The sequence below is a fragment of the Styela clava genome, chromosome 7 (assembly GCF_964204865.1).
Source record: "Styela clava chromosome 7, kaStyClav1.hap1.2, whole genome shotgun sequence".
NCBI classification, from domain to species: domain Eukaryota; kingdom Metazoa; phylum Chordata; class Ascidiacea; order Stolidobranchia; family Styelidae; genus Styela; species Styela clava.
Window position 1 is genome coordinate 12,380,040 of NC_135256.1, and position 26,686 is coordinate 12,406,725.

Genomic DNA, 26,686 nt, shown 5'->3' on the forward strand with positions numbered 1-26,686 from the left:
TTAATTATAAATAATTTTTATTGTTTTGTGTGTATACAAGACTTTTTTCAATTTTTTTGACTTTCGAACTATAAATCTTGTACAAAGTTTGATTATTTTTCTATAGACAAAATAAAATATTATGATATTTTGACAATCTGTAATTTCGCTTTAACGTGTTGAACCATGTCTTAATGTGCACCAACATAACTTCTTGACTTTATCAAATAAAATATTCAAATGTGCTTACTTTCATTAACACAGCCTAGTTTTGCATAATAATTGATGCATGATGGACATTTATCAATAGACCTTCGGAGTTCTATATTATTGCAAACATCACATTGTTCCAATACAGTTGTTTCATCAAAAAAACACATCGAGTATGTGCACCTTTCATGTTCTTCATTGACATCATCGAAACACTCAGCTAAAACAAAATTATTCAGAAAATATCAAATTCATAAACGTAGCAATTTATTTCCAATGTTTTATTCAATAATCTTAAAATCATGATTACCAAACAAAGGTTCCAATAAGACATCACATGGATTTGAGCCCCATTCAGCACATTGTCTACATGGATTCTGAACACAGTTTCTCGAATTTGCACATTCTGGGTTTTTGCATTTATCTACACCAGTACAAGGTGGTTCACAGGTTTCATTAACTGCATATTCCGTCACATTCGAAAGTTCAACTGGACAGTCTACAACTTCATTTTCACCAGAGCAATTTCCTAAATACCAAAACCAATATTGATCGAAATTTCTGTTCTGATACACAATCGTTCATTATTCAATCGTTATTCATAATGCTACTTCTAAATGAGTAAAGTAATACACCATTGAATGTGTTTCCATTTTAAAACAGCCAAAGCAAAACTAGAGACTAGTGTATGGAAAAATTTCATGCAAATCATTAGAAATGTTTTCCAACTGCTAATTACCCTGCAACAGTTCCCAGCCGGATCGAATCCAATTAGGAAATATCATACATCTGTTACGAAATAAACACAATAAATACAAATACATTTCAATGGTAGGCAATAATCTTTTGTAATATATGTGTTATAATTTAATAAGTTTAAATATTTACAATTGCTTTGCCAATATTTAATTATCAACAAACACAAAATCTTACCACAAATTCCTTCAGTTGAAATAGTGCTATTAGATTGTTTCAAATATATGTCAAATTTTCCCAAGTTAGCAGGGAAATATAAAACACGCAATCCAAGCTCTTCAATGAACATTAAGACACTTGCATTGTTTGTTGCAAATGTTATGTCAACTTCACCAATGTGATTTGAAATTATATGTGAGCTATCAACATAAACCTACGTACAAATGAAAGAAGAATTCTAGAAAAATATTTGTATAAAAAGTTACGGTAAATATTTTATCGTTTACATCTCTGAAGCAAACAAATGGCAATAAATAAAAACAGTACATATCACACTCCAAGCTACAAAAAAGTAGAATGTCTGACAATAAGAAAGGGGCACCGAGGCTGTTATTGAGTCAAATGCTACAGTGAGCTACTATGTCAAAAAGACAAAAAGGGCTAGCTGGTAATAATAATCAGTAATACCAGCATGCCTGTTGACGCTCATAAATTTCAGTAGTTATTTAAATAATGCAATATTGGCAATTGATAACACAGTCAAAATTGAAACAAGTCAAAGCAGTATACCCTTTAGTTTACAGTATACCTGATTGATCAGCACTGAACTAGTAGAGTACATCAAAGTTTCATACTTCTGCAAAGTTACTAGACGGTTACTTGATCAACAGTAAAACGTCTATGCTTAGCCTGGCTAAGCTTTTAAAGCGTTTAACAAAAAATCCTAAATTACTTACTTTGTTGTACTCTGCATCTATTTTGTAAAAAACTCCATTGTAGTATAGTTTCATTTCTTTAACACAGGAAACAGGAGGCGATGTCATATGAGGATAAAGTTCAGAACATGATACTGCACTGACACTAATGTTGAAGTTTGATAAATGTGAAAACTGAAATTTAAATCGTAAATGTCATAAGGATATGATGAACAAGTGAAATTTAACTTTAATGTTTTACTCTGATAGAAAATATATGACTGTGGTTACCTTAGTAATCAAGTAGTCACAATTAGCTTCAATATCGAATGTGTTGTTACAGTGGAAAGGCTTAACTGAAGGAGTTCCTATGTCAGTGCAAGAGCCTGTGAAACAATAATTAAAAATGTCAAATTTTTCCTAACCAAATATTACTATGCACAATTCTTTTAGTGAATCATTTCGAGGACAAATGCTTGAAAATTTTATTGTATTGAATTTTCTTGAAATGGTAATTACCATAAGACAAAACGTCTAGAAAGGCTCGGCCATAAATTCCAGATGACCCAAAAAACGGACCTCATAAATTTCCTAATTACTGCTAAGGAAATGGAATAAATTTATTTAATTTTGTATGCGATTGAACTTCTGTTTGCGTATAATTATACCCAAAAGTTTCAAGAAGTTTAGGACGCTTTTTACAAGAGTTATATTCTCTCTAGGATATGTTCCAAATTATCTCCTTAACACTAGAGACAGACTTACATCCGCAATTGTGCAAAATTGCACATGTTTGTTGATTTTATTTCCAGAAAATTTAACATAATCATTATTATTCAATACTAGCAATATTTGTCCTTGGCAAATTAATTTAAAATGTGCCTGTATAGACTATTGTATGACACTATTACAAGTTTATTCACAGATAAAATTATATACATACACAAACATTCCACAGATGTACAACACAGCGTTGAACTTTTTGATTCGACAAGATTTGGACCACATGTGTCTTCACCGGGACAATCCTTAGGAACTTTACATAAACATAGAAAATATATGATTTTAACTGATATCAAGTTGCCACAAAGAGAATATTTAGAGTCAGGAAAAGAATCTCCAATTTGCGTATAATTAAATTTTTGTTTCAGTGTATAAGTTTTACAATTACTATGCACAATTAATCCTCAATATGTTATATTCACAATTATTTCTTTGGGTAGTAACTGATGACCGTATGACCGTATATGGTCGTATCATTATCACCCAGTCATATACCGAAAACTGCATTATGTGTTGTTTTATTATTATTTGTTTTTGCATCATCATTATGCTTTCTGGTTTGACGAAAAAAATAAATTCTCTCTTGCATAGTAATATATAATAATTTGTCAGTGAATCCAGATCCAGATTCAGATAATTTTTTTATCATGCAAGAATCAATGCAAACATAACACAAAAAGTGTATAACGGAATCAGAAAAAACATTGAAATATACACATAAGAAATAACGTCAGAGATTCATTTCCATCGATATGGGGTCGCGAAAGACTGTAACAGTCTTCGAGTCAGCGACACCTGTTGGCTAATTTAATTCAGATGGAAAAGACTAAAATATACTAATTCAATAATTCAAAAGTATTACAAAAATAAATCCTAATTTATCTTGTTGTGTAGAGTGGTCTATATGTAAAAAGTAGGGCGCTCCAGAAGTGTGTGTACCAATATGGAGGTAACTAATTTCGCGTACTTTACATCAAGTTGTGTGAAGGGACTGAAACCTATGGGCAGTATATTCACTTGGCTAACACAGACAGTCCCCGAACTTGTAATGTAACTAAAATTAGGAAAATCAGGATAAAATTATGGCCTAACCCTAACCTGGTACACACACCACGAGAGTACCAAAATTAACATTACCATGAAGAACCATCAAGATTTATACAAGTTTTACAAATCAGGACCAAGATTAATGAAAGAAGTAGACACTGTTAGTTGGAGTACTTATGAAAACAATTTACCGCATTTGTACATTTGACCACAGCAAGGATCATACACATCTTCGACCTTGTCTTCACAACTTGAACAAGTTGTTTGGTCACAGGTTTTTGGCTCTTTAATTATCTCCGGACATTCATCTTCTTGCTTTTTAACTGATATCAAGTTGCCACAAAGAGGATAATTAGGGTCAGGAAAAGAATCTCCAATCTGCGTATAATTGAATTTTTGTTTCAGTGTATAACTTTTACATTTACTATGTACAATTAATCCTCAATATGTTATATACACAATTATTTCTTCAGTTCACATATACCGAAAGTTAGGTATACTCACATTATACCATTGTCCATTGAACTCAACCGCAACACATTCTGAGAAAAATATGAAAAGTGGCGTAAAATTCTTCTGTAGATACATATAATTAGTGTTTAGTAAACTCAGGAGTAACTTTGAGTGAGTAGTTCAAGAAATAACCAGAAACATTTGGACACTATCACTACGTAAGATTTTTGCTTTGAAATGACAAATGAGCAAATTCACAAAAAAACTTACCATACTTATTTTATTGATTCAAAAATTCAAAATCAACTCTCTAATTTGATTAAAAAATTTGCGCCATGCTCACCACAATAATAAGATGGACAGCAAAATCCAGCAGTTTTTTCATTTAGTCTCTTCTCAAATTCTGGTGCAGTGCACTGCAGTGCTTCTCCACAATCTTCTGGGAAGCTTTCGACCCCATAGCAATCAGTGTTCTCAACATAAGCACACTTGTACGTAATACAATCTTTTACCCATGATGAATATGCCTGAACAACACAACAACTTGGAAGGTGGAAATTGATAATATTAGCGAGTTCATAAGCAAACAATTTTTGCACAATTTCTATTGAACATAGTCATGCTCCTGTTTCATTCTTTTATTATAAGTTTGGATAGTTTGACAGGAGCCGGCAAAGCTACTAGACATGATCATGTGAACAGACTCAAAATGTTACAACAACACAATTTTCACAGAGCATTGAGTGCATTTTATGTTTACACTGGGGACATTTTTTCTTATCAATTCGATCCTACAACAACCTTGCATCTTGAACTATTGGCTAGCTCAACGATTGATGTCCTCCAATTACTGACTTGGATTGGTAGACAGACGATTCGTTGTCGTGCACAATATCTCAGTTATCGAAATATCAACTTACCTCACGAAATACTCCTTCATGATAGCAACCAATGCATTCTAAAAATATTATATAACATTGAACGATAATGAAAGATTTATGAAATTGCTGAAGATGACTTGAGTTTAAATTTAGTTGGCTTGAAGGTGTGCAAATACAATTGTTAACAGTTTCTTTGATTAACCACAAATATATCTCAAAAACCGTGTTATATAAAAAATAAAGTGTATTGACAGTACTGATATTCAATTGTTTTGTGATAAAACAGTTTTTAATCTGGATGACAAAAGCTATTTTTTGTCAATCTGAGACAGAAATTTACATCATCAGAAACCCACCACACTCTGTTGTATTGCAACATTGATTTATTCCATCAGCAAGTGTGATAACTTTCAATTGCTCATTTGGTTGGCAAACTTGGTCGCTGCAAACGTCTTCAAGGCATACTAAAAACAAATGGATTTTAATGACTACAGGTAATTTTACTGAAATTTTAACTTTAAATCTCAAACCAGAATGAAAAGATTTCAAATTATTATTCAGGTTGAATGACATTATACATATTCAAAAGAGTTGAATAAGAGACAAATTATAACTAAATGGCTGTAAAATAAATTCAATTATTGCTGTACCCAAAATATGACAATAAAATCAATCGAACAACAACTGGCAATAACTTAATATGATACTAAATGTTTATTAAACTTTTGACAAACAAATTGAAATAAATACAAATGGACGAGGATATGAAATTTTTATATATAAGTCAATACTGAGTAAATACAAAAATGTTTCTGCACACTATTTTATTTCAATTGCATATGAAGTACTGTGGCTCTCAATATTTAAATAAAGCACTAATATTGCAAAATAGCATCCATATTTATTTCAGATTTTATTTATAGCTAGTCACTGCAACTAAAAATTCTAGCTGTCTAGGTGTACAACATGGCCAAGATGTCAAAAGCATATGGAACAAGCCGGTAAAACTTTCATCAAAATTGCATTATATATTTGATGGAATTCAACAACATACCACATTTATAATCATAACAACAAGGATTTTCCAAGCTTGCATTGCCAGATATATCTGGTTTGTAATTTGGTTCACATAAGTAATTGCAACTATTTTCTTCACAATTTTCTAATTTTGTTTGAACTCCATCTTCTACAATACATGTCCAAGTACAGCATTTGTCTTCGTATGAAAATTGGATGCTATCCTGGAAAATAATTTGTCAATTTACTAAAATTGGACACTAGAAATCTAAGGATTAAGTTACAGTAAAGATAGTTACCTTATTAATCATACACATCATTTATTCTGATGATATCTATATGAAGTGTTTGACATATTCTCTTACAATAGTGCAATAGCAATCTCTGGGGTACAAATAAATTTCAGAGATCTTTAGGGTCTCTTTCAAAAATTACATGTAATGGCAAGAGGACTTTGGAAGTTTCCCTAATTTTGTGTTTTAAACAGACTGACTGTGATGTGTCAAATTATCAGGTTTCCTAAGTATTCCTATATCAGTAACAAAGCGCCTCAGTAGCTATGTGTCCAGAATCTTATTCAGAGATTAGGTGTGAAAACGCCAAATACAAATAGAAATAGAATAATAGATACCGTGAAAGGCAACCCATTCGGATCCACACACGGAGGTTTTTCTATAATACAAAACAGGGAAATTATTTTCATCATGACAAAAGATAATCACAAAACAAAAAATGCTTCAAAATATATTATAATTTACAATTAACAATTGTGGAAAAAGTATCTCATCATATCTCATATTTTGAATCAACAAAATTGAGTTGTCATTAACTCAGGTTCTCTTTTCAATATAATACTTATACTTACCACATCTGTACTGGGGGCAACAGTGGGCAGTGTTTGGATTCATTCCAAGAGGTACCAAGTTTTCTTCTTCAGGGCATTCGAAGTCATACCATTGAGGGCATATTGTTGACAAGGTTGAATTGTTCTTACACACTATTGGAATAATAAAATTGTAAAATGGAAGTATTCATTGTCAAATAACCATAGAGGCACTCACATATCATAATTATTATATACAACAACTAGGAGTAAACTTAAAAAATAAAAAATATAAACTTGATCAAAATGTTATACACTGTGGTTATGGTAAAGCAACATTACTATTATTAATAGATTTACTAATCAACAAAGATTATTAGTTGATTCTGATGAGCGTACAAGTTTAGATTTTAAAAATTGTAGGCATGAGATTGTCTCTACAAACTTGCGATTTGAACAATAGCCTACAAGATGTTTGATCTGATCGTTGTAAAAAATTTGTTGATGAACAGCGATAAAGTGATCATGTCACTATAAAACACATATTTACCGCATATATTTTGAGGACAGCATTTAGAAGAATCATAATATGATAATTGTCCATCTTGGTAGTCTGTGCATACAATATCTGCTGGGCAGTTTCGTTCAGCTAATGGTTTACACTTGCAATCAAATTCTGGACAACATGGATCTTCATCATCTGCAGGATTGTCATATGTGACCTGTTTGAATTTGAAAAAAAAAATTATTTTCATTTTTATTCAGCATGTCAGTTTTAAGAAAACTGTAAATTTTTTTTTTCTTGAATGTCATTGGGGTTTGCGTAATGTTTCTGAAGAACCCAAGAAAAAGATTTTATGAGTGTTATTATTTTTAGGAAGAATGTGTTTTCACTGTAAGCAATAATAACTCATTGCCAAAGTATATCTTATACCTCATAAATCTCTTGATATTGTGTACAAATATTTGGCGTTTGACATAGTTCACTTTTGTTCAAAACCAGAGTATTTTCAGGACAAACATTTCCTGTTTTACTTAAGCATGCGTATTCCTCACAACTGCCATCATACCACTTTGTACCAATCTGAAAAACCATTGAACACATGTAAGTGCAAATTATACATACAGTTATCAGGATCAGACATATATGATATGCTGCACCTAGAAGTAACAAACATGTAGTGCAATAAAAATGAAAAAAATAAAATAAAAATTGAGTAAAACTTAAATAAAAATTTATAAGTTTACAATAATGCACATCCAAAAATATATCATTCAAGTAAGATCATTGGTAAAATATTACGAGTCTGAACTCAACCTCAATAGATGATCCATTAGACAAAAAGCATATTGTACAGGTGCAAGTAATAATAGGACAACAATTCACTGTTTCAACAGTTTTTGTTTCATCAGGCTCACAATCCTTGTACCAGTCTTCACACACTTGTGAAAGTACAGAATAATCTTTGCATTCTAAAAATATAATGAATAGCTGCAACAATATTCATTCATAAATGCACAATACACCATTACAAAAAATCGTTTCTCACCACATTTATAATCCGGACAGCATTCAGAGGTTCCAGGATAAAACCCTACATATTCTCTCTCTTCTCGGTTCGAACAGTTGAAGGTTTCCTCCTTCTCGGGGCATTTAGCCACTTCAACTTCATCACACACTAAAAAAATAGTCAAACTAGTCAAGAAATGAAATGCATATAACTTGTAGTCATGTAATAATAAATTTTAAGTCATTGCAAATTAATATTCTTGCACCAAGAGGATGAGTAAGACGACGGATGAGCAATAAGTCCGGTAATTATATTTTGAATTTTTAATCTTTTCTTGGTGATTTAATTTTCATTTTCTTACATACTTGGAGTTATTATAAGAATGAAGACAAAAAAGCTCACCACATTCATATTCGTCACAGCATACATCTGGATCTGTTTCTCCCAACTCATAAGTAATAATCTCTGACTTTTTGTAGGTGGGACATTCTGGTTCGCTTGTACATAATGTCCTGTTATTTACAGCATCACGCACTTTTGGACATTCTTCTTCATAATGAGTACAACTTTCACTGAGGCATTCATCAACATCCCACACATCACCAAGCTGTAAAAGAAAAGTTTAAAATAAATTTTTCAACATCCATCTTACTTTTAGATATTACCGGTAATTGTTTAAAACTTATATTGATGTATCAAAATTCTATGTTATTGAGCACATGAAGTTGGCGCCAAATTCTGCAACTTGAATAGAGAACAAATTTTATAACACTGCTTCAAATCATTGATTTGAATTATTCAATTCCTGATTCCTGACTATTCAATAACTCATAGTATTTCAGTGTTCACAAAGATTTTGGTGTCAAATGTTAAAGATCTGGGGTTCAAACCTCATGACTATCACCTTATCCAGGTTATAACATATCTTGAAATGTTAATAATCCTAAAAAAAACTATATTTACATACATTTTTAACATTTCCGTCTCTATCAAGGCAAGGCAGGCACGGGGTGGTGACTGTAGTAGCAGTTGTTGTTGCGACCTCTGAATTAGCAATTTAATAGATGAATTATTCTAATTAATTCATATTCAAATAACAACATTACATTAATGATTTCAAGAATTTTGAAAAACTAGGTTATTTATAAAGGGGGTAAGCCACTCCTTCCAAATTGATAGTAGCCCTTTTTATATATCTTTGATTGTACAGTGCCTTGCTCATAGCCAACCTGTAAGTCACCTCTATTTTCTAAAGAAAGTATGCTAAAAGCAAGGTCACACTAACTCAGTAAGAAGTGAAAAGAAAGACACATCTCTGATCAAACTTATTTACGACAACTGAAAGGTCAAGAGTTACTGAAACCACACACACAAATTTTTTCAGTGAAACCCAATTTTCACATATTGCAATTGATTTTAATGAATTTATTGATGAGTAAAAAAAATTACTTGTCGTAGTTGCCTTTGATGTAAAGATTGTTGTTGCTGTTGTTGTAACAGCAGTTGTTGGTACAGGGCATGTAGGACATTCAGAAACAGATATACATGATTGCTTGATCTCACTGTCAATGAATATAAATATGTTAATAGATATTACTTTGAAATTGGCCTGAAGTGTCGTTTTTAAAATGAAAACAGATATAGTTTTAAAAATATATATATTCTTGACATCGACTTACTCAAATACATGATTGAAAGGACAATTTGGAAAGCAACCTTCAACACAAGGTAAACCACATGGTTCATTGATATGACAACATGTATCAGGACATGCAGTTCCACAAGTTTCAAATCTCCATTCACAAGTATCATTCTTGTTATATTGTTCACACATTGTAGCTGTAAAAATGCAATATTTGTGAGATATCACCACATATCAACATGATACCCAAAACAAAAATTAGTATTATGTTTAATGTTTGTGGACATTTCATTAGTACTTGCCTAATGTCCGACCAAGTATAATGCAATAGGAAACAAAGGTTAAATCTTACCTCAATATTGGCCTAAATTTTGTCGCTGTAAATGTGACTATGTGTAATCTTTGCTTAAGCAAAGTGAAAATGCTTTCATAAATTCATCTGTACATATTATAATCAACAGTTCCACATTTGAACAAAATCAAAGTGGAAGATTATACAAAATTATATTTTGATTGATTCAATTGTAATGGAAGTACTAACGGCATGTGCTTGGTGATCTCCATTCGATGTGGTGTCCTTTCATTCCACAAGCGTGAGCATAAGAGGCAACTGCTGTACAGAAGCATTCACAGTCACCTCCTGCTTCACATCCGCATGTATCACTCAAACAATCTGCATAATAAGGGCCGCGATCAACCTAATTAACAAAAAAAAAACGAATCAACATTAATTACTGCCAATCAAATCAAATCGGTATCCAATAGGACGTAAAAAAGTAGCGGTATGGTAAACATGGTTCATGAATGATCTTCAATTATTTGAATCGCAAAATATATTTTTATGCTTTACTAATTAGCGCGACAGCAGAGCAATACAATCTAATTTAATACATTCTGTGAGTGCAGCTGATAATATTGTCGCAATTCTAAATAAAAACAGGAGGTCTTATTTTGTTTTTATCGTATTGTTTTTCGTGAAGTACATAACTGCGGAAAATTACCATTTGTAATATCAAAAAATAGACAGACCTCCGAATGACAATCCGCAAATATATCACTAAGTATTATTGAACATTGTCTTTCTGCCCACGATCGTCGAGAGGGATATTTATCACACATGTCCAGTACAGACGCCGTGGTCGGAGGACAAGATGTCTTCAATCTCCAACTGTTGCCGAATTCCACTGAACTTGCAACAATGTCATTTGTTGGAGTCTCGAAATCATTGTTGCTGTCTTGATCGTAATTTCCACACAGGCCACAAACTTTTCCCTAATGAAAAATAAATGTTAATATAATATGAGTTTTGTCGTAGTTGTATCAAAGATTAAAACTATAAATTGTGGAAAGAATAATGTGATTTGATCAATTCCGACTATGCCGATCCTAGACAACCTTAATTACTTATTGATCTTAAGATCGGTAAGTATGTTGATATGTATTTGTTTTTTTGTTTGTTTGTCTGTTAGATGCACGCGATATCTCACGAAAGCGAGGTTCAATCTGCTCCAAATTTTGTGTGCATTCATCATAGCTCGGATCAGAAGCCTATTGATTTTGGATGGATTATGTCGTATAATTAGCGATTTATTAATTAAGTAGTGATGGGACACACAGTGTCACTGTGGAGTAAGACCACTGTTTTGGGGATCCCCTATAGCCTTCGATCGATAAGTCTTCGGTTTCCAACCGAATTCTAGTTTAAGAACATTATTCAATATTAAAAATAGTTTTGAAGATTTAGGAAGCATCTAGTTTTATGTAGAAGTCCCTAAACTTCGAATCCGAGTGTCGAGTCAAGTTCGTGTCTTCAATAGAGTCGAATCACTGAGCTGAGCGTGAATGGCAGTACGGGTACGATTCAGAGATATTCATCGTAGACAATTCGAGTTTTTGATTAAGGTGTCTCGTCTCGATTTCTATCCAGCACTGGTAGTAATCGACAGTGGACAAAATGATCGATGACCGAGAGCCTTTCTCCCAATCTCTTCGAAGAACCTCGGTAAAATCATGAGCCATTCAAATATCATTTACATTTTAACGATGGAATATTAATATACAAATAGAGTTATAATCTCCCTCTCCAGCAATATTTCCTGGTCTAGGTCGATGAATCGTGTCGCGTTTTCGTTGTACAAAGCAACATTTGCACTTTTTAATAACCATGAAACAAGTATTGAGGAAATTTAAGTCAATTCATCAAATTTTGATAACCAAATGCACTGTTTGAGGATATGTATGCACTCGTTAAAATCTTCCAATTTCTCGCACTTACTTCATATACAGAGTCCATTTGTACGTATATTCTGGTTGCTTCATCCCAAAGAACCCTGATACCAATACCAGTTGTAACGAAAATGAAAAATCCATGCTTTGAAATTCGGAACGGAATCCCAGATTGGCGGTTATTTTCGATTTCTATCACTTTAGCCTCTTTTCCTGCTTCCAATGTGATAAACGTGGACTGTAGAATACCGAAATTCAATATAGATGAATTAAGGATGTTAAATATATTACGAAAGTGAATAGCGTATTCCATAACTTGTACAATTAAGGATATATATAATAATAATTCGTGGTCAGACTTTCCGATGAAATCCGATTATTATTGTACCGTATTCATTGGAAATAATATAGATCCTAACACCCGGAAGCTATGTAATCAATATTAAATATAAATATTTACCGCGGTACTATTTTATCAATGTATATTGTGCTTACCCCCAACGTAATGAATACTGTTCTTGAACATGTGTATCCCAATGTTTCGCAAGGATTAGCGTGATACGCTACCAGGAATAGTCCTTCGTTCGATCCACATATATCCTTGAAAAATATTATATTTCTTCTTCAAGTTATTCGCATAAATAAATATTTATTTTTACGATTGCCTAATTGCTGTATTACCCATAGTATCCCAAGAAACTTTTCTGCATTTACTACTTTACTAAACTATTCTCTGCATACATTGCGCTGCAAACATCATAATTTGGGTGTCCAATGTAGGATCGTAATCACCTAATTCTTGTTTAATTAGTATATTTAGATATATTTGTATTCACTTACAGTCGTTAATGTGTACTCGCAAGCTCCGCTAAAATCAAACTGTTTTCCGTCGAATGTCAAGAAATTTTTTTCACCGACAACATGACATTGCCCGTCGCATAACTTATTTGTACAATCCCATCTTCCCGATTTACACTCGCTAAAAAGATATTGTCATTAGTAGTACTCACATACAAAGTGGCCATCAAAGTAGGTAGATTAAAAATAATTTGAAATACTAACTATTGATATGACTGATCATTGCTTTGTCAAGGTTGAAAAAAATGTCTGAACACCGGTGTCGACAGACCTAATACAAGAAAGCAGGTACTCCCGTAGTATGTGAAGTTGGCGGACACCGGAACGTAATACGTATACCAGGTTAGGGTTAGACCATAATTTTATTCCAATTTTCCTTATTTTAGTTTTATTACGACTTACGAGTTCGGGTACTAGCCACGTGACTCACGTAGTATTTGTACCTGAAATTATGGCCCAACCCTAACCTGGTACACATACTACGTTCCGGTGTCTGCCATCTTGGTTCACATACTACCGGAGTACCAGAAAGCACACATAAAAAAGTCACACTTACATTTTCGTCGTTCGAAAATGTTTAAGTGCGCTCCAAACACCTTGAGACTTTTACAGCTGCAGCGCGATTGAATAAATAAAAAGTCGTTCTGAGCGGCAGCAATACATTATAATTCAAAAATATATTTCACCACTTGTTACAATCGACTTCCAATGTAGCTCCATTATCAAAATATTTATTATTGTGGTAGCACGGGCATTCCTGTGGTTCAATGCAATTTCCTTCATTCAAAACAAATCCTTCCGGGCACATGCAACCTTAAAATAGGAATCTGTAGACAACAAATATACGCTATATCGCCCTAATTAGGGGTAGTATTTCAATCTGAAAACTCCGATATTCATTAAATAATAGTTTAAAGTACTTTTCCGGTAAAATTGATCTATGAAAATATAAATTCATACTTAATTAAAGGTTTACCTGATTCGCAAGTTACTTTCGGGCAAGGTAGTTCTTTATTTTGACAAGTTTTTGCGCATTCGATTCCAGTGATCCATCCGGCAACGATGCTTGTTTCGGTACAATTTCTATAAACCTGGCCAGTCGGGCAAACTGTTGGTATTGTACCTTCGCCTTCACATTTCAAAATTCCCTCGATACATTGACTGTAACGACACAGTGAGTAATATTTTGTTACACAGTCTTGTCCATCTCGAAATACTTGAATGATTTAAAGGTGTTCTAGCTTTTGAATATCGGTTGGTTAAATTTTATATTTATTTCGTCACTTTTTAATCATGAACAGAAAACACAGAAATTGTATCAACTTGTATATCAATCCCTTTTTAGTATGACTAGAAATTATAACTTACCACATTATGCCAACGTGTCTCACGGTTTGGCCCGGTTCGAACCATAATCCAAGACTGTAGCACGGACATTTATTCTTTTCCACGCAATTCCCTGTAAAAAATCATTTTTTTACTTTCTATATTCTGTGGAAATATGATGAGAAAATGAAACAATTTAAAATCCAACCAAGAGTAGCATTGACCCCGGAAATCTAAAGGACAAGACTGTTCATTAGAGCCTACCACAATAACACATGAAACATACCGTCAGGTCGCAAATAATAATTATCAGGACAATTGCATCCTTCAGCACAACTTGATGTGCAATATGCATCCAACATAGATAATGATCTGCAAGATTTCTTGCAAGCATTACTGCAAAGTTGATATTCTTCTCCTCCCGTACATTCAACAGCTGAAATATTAATGAAAAAATTCACATTTGTATGTTCGAATAACAATATATTTTGTACTAAAAATCAGTTAATATTTTGCTCAGAACTGTGATTATTACAACATGATTATATACCAATATGGGGTTAGAGTTGAAAAGCTGAAAAGTCTTGTTGCGTTTTTTTTGGAAAATACTGCACATTTTATATTTCATGGAAATGCCAGCCAAGATAACAACAGCCTAAAACAGACTAATTGGTGAATTATTAGTTATTGCAACATATTTTAACATTTAAAAATATTGTTTACAAACCACAGAAATCCGGTTCTCTCCAGTTGAGATGAATTTGACGAAATGAACATTCTTGCGCATAAACAGCAAGGGCTTTACACAAACAATCTCCTTCAGTTTCAGTGACGCATTCGCATACGTCATATAGGCAATTTTCGTAATATTGAGTAGGGTCAATGTCGCCATGACATGGTTTGAAAGACACGTGATCCTTAAGTCGTCCACACATTTCTTCAGCATAAGTCACTAGAAAATATTTAATTCTAGCACTCGGGATCCATTTAATAATTGAAGGTCAGGCGAAATATATGACATGGCATAGTTGGAAATTTAGAGCGTTAGATTGCTGACAAAAAATCTGTTAAATCAACAAAGAACTTGTCGTAATGTGTTATTCAACCTGTCAACTTGAATAATCCACAATCAATAAATTAATCAAATATCATATTCTGATATAATCCCATCATTTATAAAATTGTCATATTTATAAACTTCAAAGACGGGTTTAACAAAATAGTATGAAATTCGTGAAAAAACTATTTAAAATTTTCAGAACGAAACGAATACCAAGCTCATACATTTTTGATTATTAATCTGACAAGGAAGTGTATCTTCAATCGGAATATCAGCACATTGAGCGCTCAATTTCCACGAATTTCCAAAAGAGCTTGCTGTTTCCTCCAAAATGTTTTGTGGCGTAATAAAATCGTCCGCGGCATTTCCATTGTAATTTCCTGCTAAACCTCGAATTTTTCCTAAAATATAAAAGAATTATTGAAACAGGCAATTGTGGGTGTTTTTGACCAACTTTTGCAATAACGCCAGTATGAAAAAAGACATAAAAATTCTATAAATCTATAAATCTTTACATAATTAGATTTTCGCAAACACAAATGTATTGTCACTGAATAGGTAAATTTACTTTTCCACGTATACATAATTTTCTTTGCTTAGTTCTATTCTACCGGAAAGAAGAATAATATCCAAGTTCGAACCGATAAGGAAGGGGAAAATATCGGATAACAACGGCACAGAACATAAGAAAATGTAAGAACTTTTCACAGGTCACTACAGGAGTTGCAACATTGTAAAAATCTTCCATCAAACCTGCATATGACTGAGGTACGGTGAAAAATGTGTTCCCATCTCCGTCCCAAGTAACTTCCAAGCCAGTCGCTACGTCTTTCATGAGGATAGACATCGATGATTCTCGATAAATTGCCAAAGATCCTTGAAACGATCCGATATTAAATTAGATAGTAAAGCATGAGTTTAAATAAAACAGCCTAAACGAGATTTACCTGATATGTACGGTAGTTGAACATCAAATCTGTTGATACTCACTGTTCCACCGTGTCTAAACATCACTTCCTGTAAGACAGGTGTGGGTTAATGCTAAATTAGGCGTAAGTCAGTCAAATTTTTATATCTATTCGATGCGTTATTGAATGGAGCAACAGAAAGCTAGAAAGTTTTTCATTGGAGAGCTTAACGCGATAGACGATCCACTCAAACTAGGCAATCTCATCACCAATGGATTTACTAAATATTTATTATTATAAGATTTACCTTTAACAAACTGAATTTTCGCAAATCAAACGATGATATACCTGGTTCATGCCAGAAGAATGTAGTGTTACAGTGAACGATTTGGTGCACGATATTGCTTGATCTCCACCGCATTCAACATTTTCAATAATTATCAAAAATGTGTTGTCGACATTGTCCTTCGCGAACACGTATCTAAAATTGGTGAAGACAGTATGAAATGGGATCCCGCAATTTTTCTACACTTTAACATTAACTAGTCGTTAGTCAGCCAACATCAGACCAAAATTTCGCGATCGTGGCTAGTTAGTCAAATATTGAAACTGAATTTACCGAACGTCTCTGTTAAAACTTACCTGCATTTCCCATCAAAGTTGAAAAATCTTCCATCGAATGTTTTGAAATGAGAGAAACCTTGGATGAATGCTGTTCCAGGACAAAGAGAAGCAATGCAATCCCAGGAACCAGCACGGCAGGTACTGAAATGATATCAAAATTAAAATTTATAAATAGCAGATCGCAAATTGATTAACATGTATGATTGCACCTATATAATACTGAAGATACAATTCGGACTTCCTTGTCAGATTAATCAAAAATCTATAACAAATATACATGTTTTTCAAGGTGGGCACCTCGTTACATCTTAACACGTTTGATACCGACATAATTTGAACCGATTCCAACGGGTCTGTCATTGAAAACAATTATTGCAGATTTCTCCAGGAAAGTCTCTGCACAGTCACTTATAAAAACGTATATACATCTGCTAATATTGATTGCGCGTTTTTAAATTCAATATTATGACAAAAAAGTGGATTTCGACAGTTGCTTTACACGCTGAAAAAATCTTCGTAGTCTATCTTACCAATTATTACAGTTATAAATTGCTGCAACATCTCCTGCATAATATTCCTTGCGCTTGTGAAGACATGGACAGTCTTCCCGTTGCAAGCATCTGTCTTTGTGCTCAAATTCTCCTAGAACACGACAAAACTAGGTTAACAGAAAGTCCAAAACATACCGGTTAGCTTACCAATTGTCCCATAGCTTTTTGCTGCATCAGATGAACTTTGTGCGCTACTTATATTTGAAACCTCTCACCTGTCAGACATTGACATCTGTCCACACAATCCTGAGAAAAAACATTTTGCGGAATCGAACATGTAGGTGGAGATTCTTCGCCACACTCTGTCCATTGATGGTCAGAATCACAAGTTCTTTCTGTGAGTTGAATTGAAATTTCAAGAGATGATTCAGACAAAAATATTCATTTCTATAAATAGTTCAACTCTCCCATGTAAAAACCGAGCTAACAATAATTGCGGTTTCGCAAGTTTTTATAATTTTGATACATTAAATTAATTTGATTGCTCTTTTTAACAGCACCGAATTTGATTTAGTGCCTGTTTGGCCAGCAAGAAGAGCCATGTTACAACGAACGCGGCCAATAAAGATTAATAAGATAGTGTTATACTGAAATTGTAGATATCATAAAAGTAAAGTGAACAGGCTTATGCCAACCCAAAGCAACATTAGGTAGAACCAAATCGCTTTTACAAGAAATACAAATTATACGAAAAACTAAGAAATAAATACAAACACCCAACATAACTAACAACGATATTTGTGATCAGCAAACGAATTTACCGCATTGATTTCTTGATCTCCATTCAGGTGGTTTTCCGCCTGCAATGGCACAGAACCTAGAGTATTGCGACAAGATGTTACATTGGCAATCTGCTTGTGTGTTGTAATCACATCTGCACAAATCTTTTCGACACATCGTCTCAAACATAGCTGGATCGAGGTGTAGATGGCAATCGATAAAGAAAGACCAAAATATGTTGCAAATGAGTTTTACAGGCTGAAAGTGAACGTACCAAATGAGAAATAATTTTAAAACACTTGCATTCTTGACATAATACCTGAACAACAACGATTGGGCTGTTCAACTTTAAAACAAACCCATTTTCAGTTAAACTCGCAATTTCGAGGCAAACTATGCAATTTTGACAAGCTGAAATAACATTGTCGTAGTTTCTGCTGTGAAATAGATTTTACCAAATCTAATGTATCTACGATTGTATCCCATGAACATTCGTTTGAATATCTTATAAAAAATAATTCCACGTCGGCGACCAACATTGACAAATGTATTGTAAACTTCATTCCCTGCACATTAGGTTTACATAGATCTCACGAGCTTACAAAATCTTACTCAGCCTGACCTCAGAATTCATACATTCGGAAAGATCTTCTTCCAGGATTTCTGTGTCGATGCAAGTTTCTCCGATGTCTAAATTTTTCCATGATTTAGCCATCAAATGGGAATTTTGATCGCCGACGACTTGCTGACCTGCAGTAATTTCGATAATTTCACTTGTTTCGTCACTAACGCGATAACGTAAGGGTTAAATTGATGCGACAAAAGTAAACGAATAGACGCTTGATTATTGTTACATCATTGGCTCAATTACAGATGTGAAGACAAACTTGCGGAACCAGCCATGGTGATAATTAAACTGCACAAACAAGAACTGTACATGTCTTTATATGTTTACAGTTGAATACCCTTACATGATATGAATACAGAATCAGCAATTTAACCTACCTGATTTCGCAATCAAATCGTTGGATTTTACAAAATCATATTTTCCACACAAGCCTCTCGTTTTGTTGATGTATCGATCGCTCAGCAGAATCACATAAACGGCGCTGGATTCATCATCCCATCTCAAAACCATTTCACCGACTCGAACAACAATATACGGATGCATCCAACCAACCAAAAGGCCAAAACCATCGTATGGAAGCGTAAGACTGTAGAAACAAATAATGGTAATGGTAACAAAATCACAAATGATTGTGCGTATAAGGATATTATGGTCGTCTGCGCGTTTTGAAGCTGTCGACAGAAATTAATTAAAACAGATAACGGTCCATCGAATCGGGGATATATTGACTTTCATTTTTCATCCCTTAGAACTTTCGACGATGAAATAATATGGCTGTGTAAGACAAATGAGTTAAAGTGAAGTTCTAAATATGTCAGTAATTATGAAGATAAACGGACCACATTTTGCCTTTTCCACAATGTCCTGAAACACCGACTAGTTTTTAATATGTAATTACTGAATACCAGACCACTCTACGTCATTTCTGCAACGCCTACCTCTGTTCGTTCAGTGAAACTGACGTCCCCTTTATGTTAATTCGCACAGTTGCGTCTGCAATCAAAATATTTATTTCGCTGATACATGGCTCTGCTTTATCGTAAACATACTTTCCATCGACTACGCATTTCGGATTTCGCCTGACAAGAATCTGCCAAAGAGAGATTGATTAAATTACTATGTTTTGATATAACACTGTACATTAGTATCGTGAAATTGAGTTGGGCAAATGTCGTTTATGGTCTATTAAAAATTAAATCTCCATTTTTTTTGAATTGCGAATAAGATACCCTAATTGGGGAACTCGAATTTCGATCCATAATCGCGGTCTTTCGGAAAAACGATCTAATCGACAAAAAATAATGATCTTCAGTCCAGCTTCGGAACCCAGGAGCAACGTAAGTCCAATTGGTCCCTTTTGCAAAGTTTCGTTTAGACCTAGAGCAGTGTTTCTTAACCTGGGTTGGGTCGAACCCCTGGGGTTCGCCTTAGACTACAGTGCACTTCCCCAAAAACACTTATCGTCACAGATGTGGTTCGTTTAGAATTTAGATGTACTTAGCGATTTGAGCTGATTTCTGCTTATGTACACGAAATATCTAAGGTTACTATGGCAAACCTTGGGGTTTTAAACTGAATATTTGCGCGAACCTTATTCATAATCTACTAACGAAAATGGGAAGAAAGTGTGAATATATTAATGTAAAATCAGGGCGTGTCTGAATTTCATCAAGTGATAAATTCGTCGAAAAGAATATTTCATTTGCAGAGCGTTGCTTAAAATTATCATCATCCATTCTGGACAACTTTAATATGACGCTGAGTCGTATGTTATCTCTATTTCTGTAATACAATGGACAAACGTTTCATCCGCATTTGAATGCAGTTTGAAGTTTTAGAAACGAGTTTTTCGCCTTTTCACCCGTACAATTTAAACAAAACAAAAAACGTCTGCTCCTTTTGGCGCGTATACCACAGTTTGTGACATACCAACGGCTGTTTACACACGGAGTACTTGTATCCAAGGTTACACTTCAATAATCATTTTCTATAATCTTACACAAAATTACCATCCCATTGCGCTCCAAGTTTCAATTGTTTAATACGATAGCGTTCGACGGGAGCTTTCAGAAAAGCGAAGGGGTTCGGCAGGCTTGCAAATATATAATTAAGAACCACTGGTTTAGAGCGAAGGGGTTAAACACTTTAAAATCCAGGTCAACCCTGAAAATGGCAGCAAATGTGAATAGGAATAAATTTTGTTAATTACTTTAAAGTCTTGCGTGTCAGTAGATGAAGCCATCTCATATTGACAAGTTCCTGGAAAATCGTATTCCATCCCATCAAATGTTATCACATGACCGGTTCCATACATTGCGCACATGTTCGTAGTCCAACTTGTATTAAAGCTTCCCTGTAGTCCAGGTGTCTGGTAGAAACCCACTAAAACGAAGGTAATGTTATAATATTTTTGGGCAATTTACCTATTTAAAGACATCCGGTTAATACTAGATTTTTACTCTCAAACCTGCAAGAGTTTTTTTTAGATTATCGTGCTAGCACGGATACATATAATGTTGACATAAAACAGATTTTCGGTTATATAAAATAGAGTGAGGAATCGTCGAAACACCAATCGTGTTTGAGTATAGCAATACAAAATCACTGGAGAATAGTCTGCACATAGCCATAGGTCTTTGCAAAATTAATTTACAAAGGTTTTCGGTTTCATTTTTTTATTATTACCAAAAATTTTAGTATTCATATTGTATTTAAAAAAATAAAACTAAAATCTAATATTGTTGTAAATGCTGTACATACCGTATAAACAGCGGTATCCATAAAACATCGGTGGACATGAACACTGATTATTTCCAATGCAATGTCCTCCGTTCAAACAATTTTCATCACACGCTTCTGTGAGTAAAGAATTTAAGAACATGTACACTAGAAATGTGAAATATTCTTTGACGTTTGCAGGAGATCTTGGCATTTGGCAATACCCCGATGTACGAATAAAATTCCTTGGAAATACAGTATACAGTTTTTGGCAAAATTGAAAATCAATCAATTACATTTTATCATGTTGAGCTATAAAGAAGATGCCATAATTATGTACGGTCATCTACTTACTATATATATGAGTCTATCACTGTATTTCCCACTAAAAAGCTGTTAGTAAAATAGTTTAAATTAAAGTTTGTGTGGTGATGTTCGAGGATAACTAAATCTCTCACTGGGAAATAAAAATTAATTTTTTACACTCACGGAGTTCTTTGACGTATTCACAACCGAAAACAAGCAGAGGATCCTCACAAATCTTGTTCGCGCCATCATACGCAAGTCCAGCAGGGCATTGAGCAACATAGATGCTTCCATGAACACACATATAAAAGTTTACGCATTCGTTTCCTTTTGGGAAGGTGTAGTAGTCTTTGGCGTCTCCCGAAGCGTCGAAACATTGACTAACTGTAAAAATTATACTCATTGGTTATACATAGGCTTACCATACGTCCAGCTTTAGGCAGGACAGTCCCGCTTTTCAGCGTTTTGTCCCGCCGTCCCGATAAGTCAGCCAAAAGTCCCGCTTTTCCAGCATAATACACAAACATGTTCTCGTTACTGTTGTTTCTGTGTAGCGCAGCGCTAGCCTACTTACTGAAGGTGAACGCGTTCGTTTCCCGCTGATTCCCATTGATGGCAGACGTATCGCATGTAAAACCAATACTAATTAGTCTAAATTCGAATTATTTGTACCGGTATCGTTAATGTCAATTCCTTCCTATTTTTCGAACTGAACAGAATATTTGGACAAAGAATATGCGCGTGAAATTTCGATAACAATATGGTCAATAAAGACAGCCGAGACAGCTTTAAATGTAGGAATGTAGGCCTATGTAGTAAAATCGGAAAATGTGAAGTTACAAAATCACAGCTAATGGGTCGTTGTCTTTCGAGGCGTCCCGATTTGAAGTCACAAAAATATGGTAACCCTAGTTATACATATATCATTTATAGGCGTTGTGTATTTCACTACATTGCTTCTGCTTCTGAATTACGGACGAGTTACTCACTCCAATCCGATATTCAATCTCATGGATAACCCATTTGCGGGTTAGCCCTTTGGACCTGACTGTGTTTGCGATAGACAGGAAAAATCCCTTGTATGAGCCTCATAACCACTCAGAATGTAATATAATGGCTAAGATTTGGCTTTTTTAAACGAAGTATAGACGCGTAACAAGGTGGCTGCTTTTCTGGAGCCTGGTGTAAAACGCTCCATAAAGAATCTGTTTATTGCGAAGGTTATTTTCATGATTCCACTTCAAATTGAGATAAAAAAGAGGGTTGTGGGTTTCATCCATCTTTGAATTGCTTATACTCCAAAATTAGTTCTGTTGAATCATAAATGAATTGATACCAGTTCAATTTTCTTTATCTGTACGGAAGCTACGTATTCTATTTTTCTTATTCGATTGATTTTGGATTTGTAAATATAAGTTTCACTGCCGTTACTGATGTTACAATGAAATATTTTACCAGGTGGTGAGTCTGTCGTGTCGATAAAAACATCATCAGCCCCCGCATTCTCCTGAGCTTGGCGACGAACTAAAAATAGAAAGCAACAAATTGTTATTCAATAATATACCATGAGAAAATTATACCGTATAGATTATGTAACACATAACGTTGGATTTTTCTGATAAAACTTTTGGCATAATAATGAAATTTTAAAGTACATGTCGCAAGAATTTTTTTGTATTTCACAACTAAAACCTCCAATATCAATTTTAAACTGAAATATTTGAATATGCAATTCAAGAGTCCTGCTGCACACTAACACAAATATATTTCTGTAACGTTTCGTCTGACCAAAATCAGACTTCCTCAGACAAGCAGTTTACAACAATGACAAGAAAAGAGCAATCATGCAGTTTAAATATGGCGATAAATAAATTTGTTTGAAATTAATTGTGAGCAAACAATGAAAAAACAATTATTGATATTCAGAAACAGATTGCGAAATAAAAAAATGCAATCGGTTCTCAGCATGGAATAATTGTTCAGCGGCGTGCTTGATTTCACAATAAGTTTCACTAGAACATTTATCAATGTGTTCTAGGCTCAGATCTTGATAGCCAGGGTCCTTATAATGTGATTCTTTTAAAGGCGTTGAATTCTTAAAAAGAATCACATTATAAGGACCCTGGCTATCAAGATCTGAGCCTAGAACACATTGATAAATGTTCTAGTGAAACTTATTGTGAAATCAAGCACGCCGCTGAACAATTATTCCATGCTGAGAACCGATTGCATTTTTTTATTTCGCAATCTGTTTCTGAATATCAATAACTGTTTTTTCATTGTTTGCTCACAATTAATTTCAAACAAATTTATTTATCGCCATATTTAAACTGCATGATTGCTCTTTTCTTGTCATTGTTGTAAACTGCTTGTCTGAGGAAGTCTGATTTTGGTCAGACGAAACGTTACAGAAATATATTTGTGTTAGTGTGCAGCAGGACTCTTGAATTGCATATTATGGTATTTTATTCCTGCTACAGCATCCTTGCATTACATGCATACGGATCCACTAGCGCAAAGGCATAGAGAAAGGATTGGGAGTTAGTCTCGCGCAACCTCTACTGATTGAAATATTTGAACTATAAAAATTTCTGCAACCTAATCTTGATTGAATAACTAAGTATTAACTAGTTAGAAACACATAATTTTGAATATTGCAGATAGTATATAAATGTTATCGTTTAATTTTGTGTATGACATTCTCACCTCTTTCCGAAACAGAGTTATACGCATGTTTGTTGAGTCTGTGAAAGAATAAGTTGTTAATAAACACCTTAAGCGGGACAATAAAATTGTATGTAAGCCTTCTTAAAAAAAGCCTTCGATTCAAAATCACATTATTATCAAACAATTCATGCTCAAAAAAATTGAAAACACTCTGTAAAATAACCTTAATAGGTATGGGGAAGATAGGAAGAACGGGAAATTTTCTTTCAAATGAAAAAGTATGCAAACGGAATTGCATAAAAACCAATTTTGCCCCTGGTATTGTTGTCCCTCCAACTGCTCTGTGGCCCCCGGCGGAGTCCACAGGCCCCCGGTTGGAAACCGATGGTCTACTTTAGGTTATGTTTTGGAATAGAGAAGGAATGTCAATGCCGAAGTGAAAGAAAAGTTAAATTTTTGTCACAATTAATAAAAAAGCACAATCAGTTTTACAATTCTTGGATTTGTAATTTCATTTCTCTAAGTCTAGAATCTTCCCTTTAATGGTTTAGCGCAGTAAGCAAAATTTTATTCAAAATCGTATTACCTTGATTCTTCATCTTGCAGTGACGCTTCCGTTCCTGTAGCACAAAGTATAAAGAGTTTAATTTCAATTGCAGGAATTCGCCCTAGCATGAATCCACGTATTCGTTAAGACATGTAAACCTCACGTATCTAACACGATCGAGAATTAAATTGTGATACAAAGCAAAATCATTTGCTTCGTGGTTCCATTCGATCTCTAGCTGTTTTCATATAGACTCTGCAGACTACAGACTACATAGTCTTTTTAGACAAGGATTCTTGTTTTTTTTTTTTTTTTTTTAAATAAGACATAAGAAGACACAATATGTTATGCATTTTATTAGTGCAATTCTCGACTTGAGAGATGTTGCCGAAACAACCGCATACTAAATATCATAATCAAATGGGTTTATCGACCCAGTCACCCCGAATAAACGAATTCCTATTCAGAGTTTTGCTTCTGAAAATAACGTTAAACATGAATTCAATAAAATATACCCACCGGTGATCAAAATCAGACACAACAAAGTGTTAGCATAAAACATGCCAACGTTCCCACGATTGCCTGACAGCAAATCTATAGAGTATGTACTACTCTTTTTATGTCTATATTATTTCTCCTGTCTTTTGTATAGTTAAAATGTCCAATACCAAGACGAATAAGTAATGCTACTTAGTGTACACCGATATTTGTATCTGGATTAGTTTGAAAGAATACTTTGTACCGGAATTTATGATGAACATATCCGATAAGAATGCTTTAAACTTTGAACAGGTGGAAACGAACGAGTCACGTATAAAGGCTTCAGTTCCGGAGTTCATATCCAAATCTAATAAGCGAGCTACAAGGTGATAAATATGTGAATTTTTTAATACGTTTTGCCGTTCGTGTTGTACCTGAGTTTCAGAAATCGTTAAAAATGAGGAGATGATTGCATACATGATACAAAGTCCGCCAGTTGTATCGTACCATATACTTATCTACTTCATATGTTTCCTTTTACGCGTTTGTATCGGATTGATCTGAATGTAATTGTGAAATATGAAACACTAAACTATAGGTTGATTGACGTTAATTCCATTCTGCAGTGTACATTTTAAGTTAAATGAAATATGCCAAAACCATAGAATTTTACTTCATCAAGTTTTAACTCGTAATGACTGAAATCTCCAAGATTTTTTGCCCTTTGCCTTCTCTTCTACAACGTATTCAATATCAATTATTTTGTACAAAGTTTTCAAGTTGACATTATTACTTATCGGTTTTATTACTTATCGATTTAAATCGCCAAGTATGTTGATAGGTATTTGTCTGTCTGTTTGTTTGTTTGTCTGTTAGATGCGCGCGATATCTCACGAAAGCGAGATTGAATCTGCTCCAGATTTTGCATGTGCATTCATCATATGTCGTACCAGAAGCCTATTGATTTTGGATTTACTTATCGATTTTAATCGGTAAGTATGTTGATAGATGTTTGTCTGTCTGTTTGTTTGTTTGTTTGTCTGTTAGATGAACTCGATATCTCACGAAAGCGAGATTGAACCTGCTCCAGATTTTGCATGTGCATTCATCA

At 34.0% G+C, this 26,686-nt stretch overlaps 1 protein-coding gene across 1 annotated transcript in view; it reads right to left on the reverse strand.

Moving 5' to 3' along the window:
- The window catches only part of LOC120328591 (uncharacterized), a 30,706-nt gene extending 4,953 nt beyond the window's left edge, over positions 1-25,753 (reverse strand). Inside the window, exons 1-50 of the mRNA XM_078114339.1 lie at positions 25,615-25,753; positions 25,135-25,168; positions 24,588-24,625; positions 23,337-23,405; positions 22,065-22,265; positions 21,618-21,713; positions 21,067-21,239; positions 19,796-19,947; positions 19,235-19,443; positions 18,852-18,979; positions 18,271-18,487; positions 17,725-17,844; positions 17,489-17,600; positions 16,977-17,099; positions 16,683-16,815; positions 16,374-16,443; positions 16,180-16,302; positions 15,651-15,827; positions 15,094-15,318; positions 14,653-14,802; positions 14,409-14,499; positions 14,017-14,201; positions 13,727-13,853; positions 13,023-13,161; positions 12,678-12,782; positions 12,232-12,420; positions 10,986-11,228; positions 10,498-10,654; positions 9,994-10,153; positions 9,764-9,876; positions 9,282-9,358; positions 8,717-8,921; positions 8,354-8,482; positions 8,122-8,276; positions 7,738-7,887; positions 7,354-7,525; positions 6,846-6,977; positions 6,612-6,652; positions 6,018-6,204; positions 5,320-5,427; positions 5,003-5,040; positions 4,426-4,609; positions 4,134-4,171; positions 3,821-4,007; positions 2,743-2,835; positions 2,091-2,185; positions 1,842-1,994; positions 1,123-1,318; positions 500-718; positions 230-409 (exon numbers count right to left, since the gene is read on the reverse strand). Of these exons, the coding sequence (XP_077970465.1) occupies positions 230-409; positions 500-718; positions 1,123-1,318; positions 1,842-1,994; positions 2,091-2,185; positions 2,743-2,835; positions 3,821-4,007; positions 4,134-4,171; positions 4,426-4,609; positions 5,003-5,040; positions 5,320-5,427; positions 6,018-6,204; positions 6,612-6,652; positions 6,846-6,977; positions 7,354-7,525; positions 7,738-7,887; positions 8,122-8,276; positions 8,354-8,482; positions 8,717-8,921; positions 9,282-9,358; positions 9,764-9,876; positions 9,994-10,153; positions 10,498-10,654; positions 10,986-11,228; positions 12,232-12,420; positions 12,678-12,782; positions 13,023-13,161; positions 13,727-13,853; positions 14,017-14,201; positions 14,409-14,499; positions 14,653-14,802; positions 15,094-15,318; positions 15,651-15,827; positions 16,180-16,302; positions 16,374-16,443; positions 16,683-16,815; positions 16,977-17,099; positions 17,489-17,600; positions 17,725-17,844; positions 18,271-18,487; positions 18,852-18,979; positions 19,235-19,443; positions 19,796-19,947; positions 21,067-21,239; positions 21,618-21,713; positions 22,065-22,265; positions 23,337-23,405; positions 24,588-24,625; positions 25,135-25,168; positions 25,615-25,657 (6,841 nt within the window). The 5' untranslated portion in view covers positions 25,658-25,753. The remainder of the gene's footprint in view (positions 1-229; positions 410-499; positions 719-1,122; positions 1,319-1,841; positions 1,995-2,090; positions 2,186-2,742; positions 2,836-3,820; positions 4,008-4,133; positions 4,172-4,425; positions 4,610-5,002; positions 5,041-5,319; positions 5,428-6,017; positions 6,205-6,611; positions 6,653-6,845; positions 6,978-7,353; positions 7,526-7,737; positions 7,888-8,121; positions 8,277-8,353; positions 8,483-8,716; positions 8,922-9,281; positions 9,359-9,763; positions 9,877-9,993; positions 10,154-10,497; positions 10,655-10,985; positions 11,229-12,231; positions 12,421-12,677; positions 12,783-13,022; positions 13,162-13,726; positions 13,854-14,016; positions 14,202-14,408; positions 14,500-14,652; positions 14,803-15,093; positions 15,319-15,650; positions 15,828-16,179; positions 16,303-16,373; positions 16,444-16,682; positions 16,816-16,976; positions 17,100-17,488; positions 17,601-17,724; positions 17,845-18,270; positions 18,488-18,851; positions 18,980-19,234; positions 19,444-19,795; positions 19,948-21,066; positions 21,240-21,617; positions 21,714-22,064; positions 22,266-23,336; positions 23,406-24,587; positions 24,626-25,134; positions 25,169-25,614) is intronic.
- Positions 25,754-26,686: the final 933 nt, after the last annotated feature.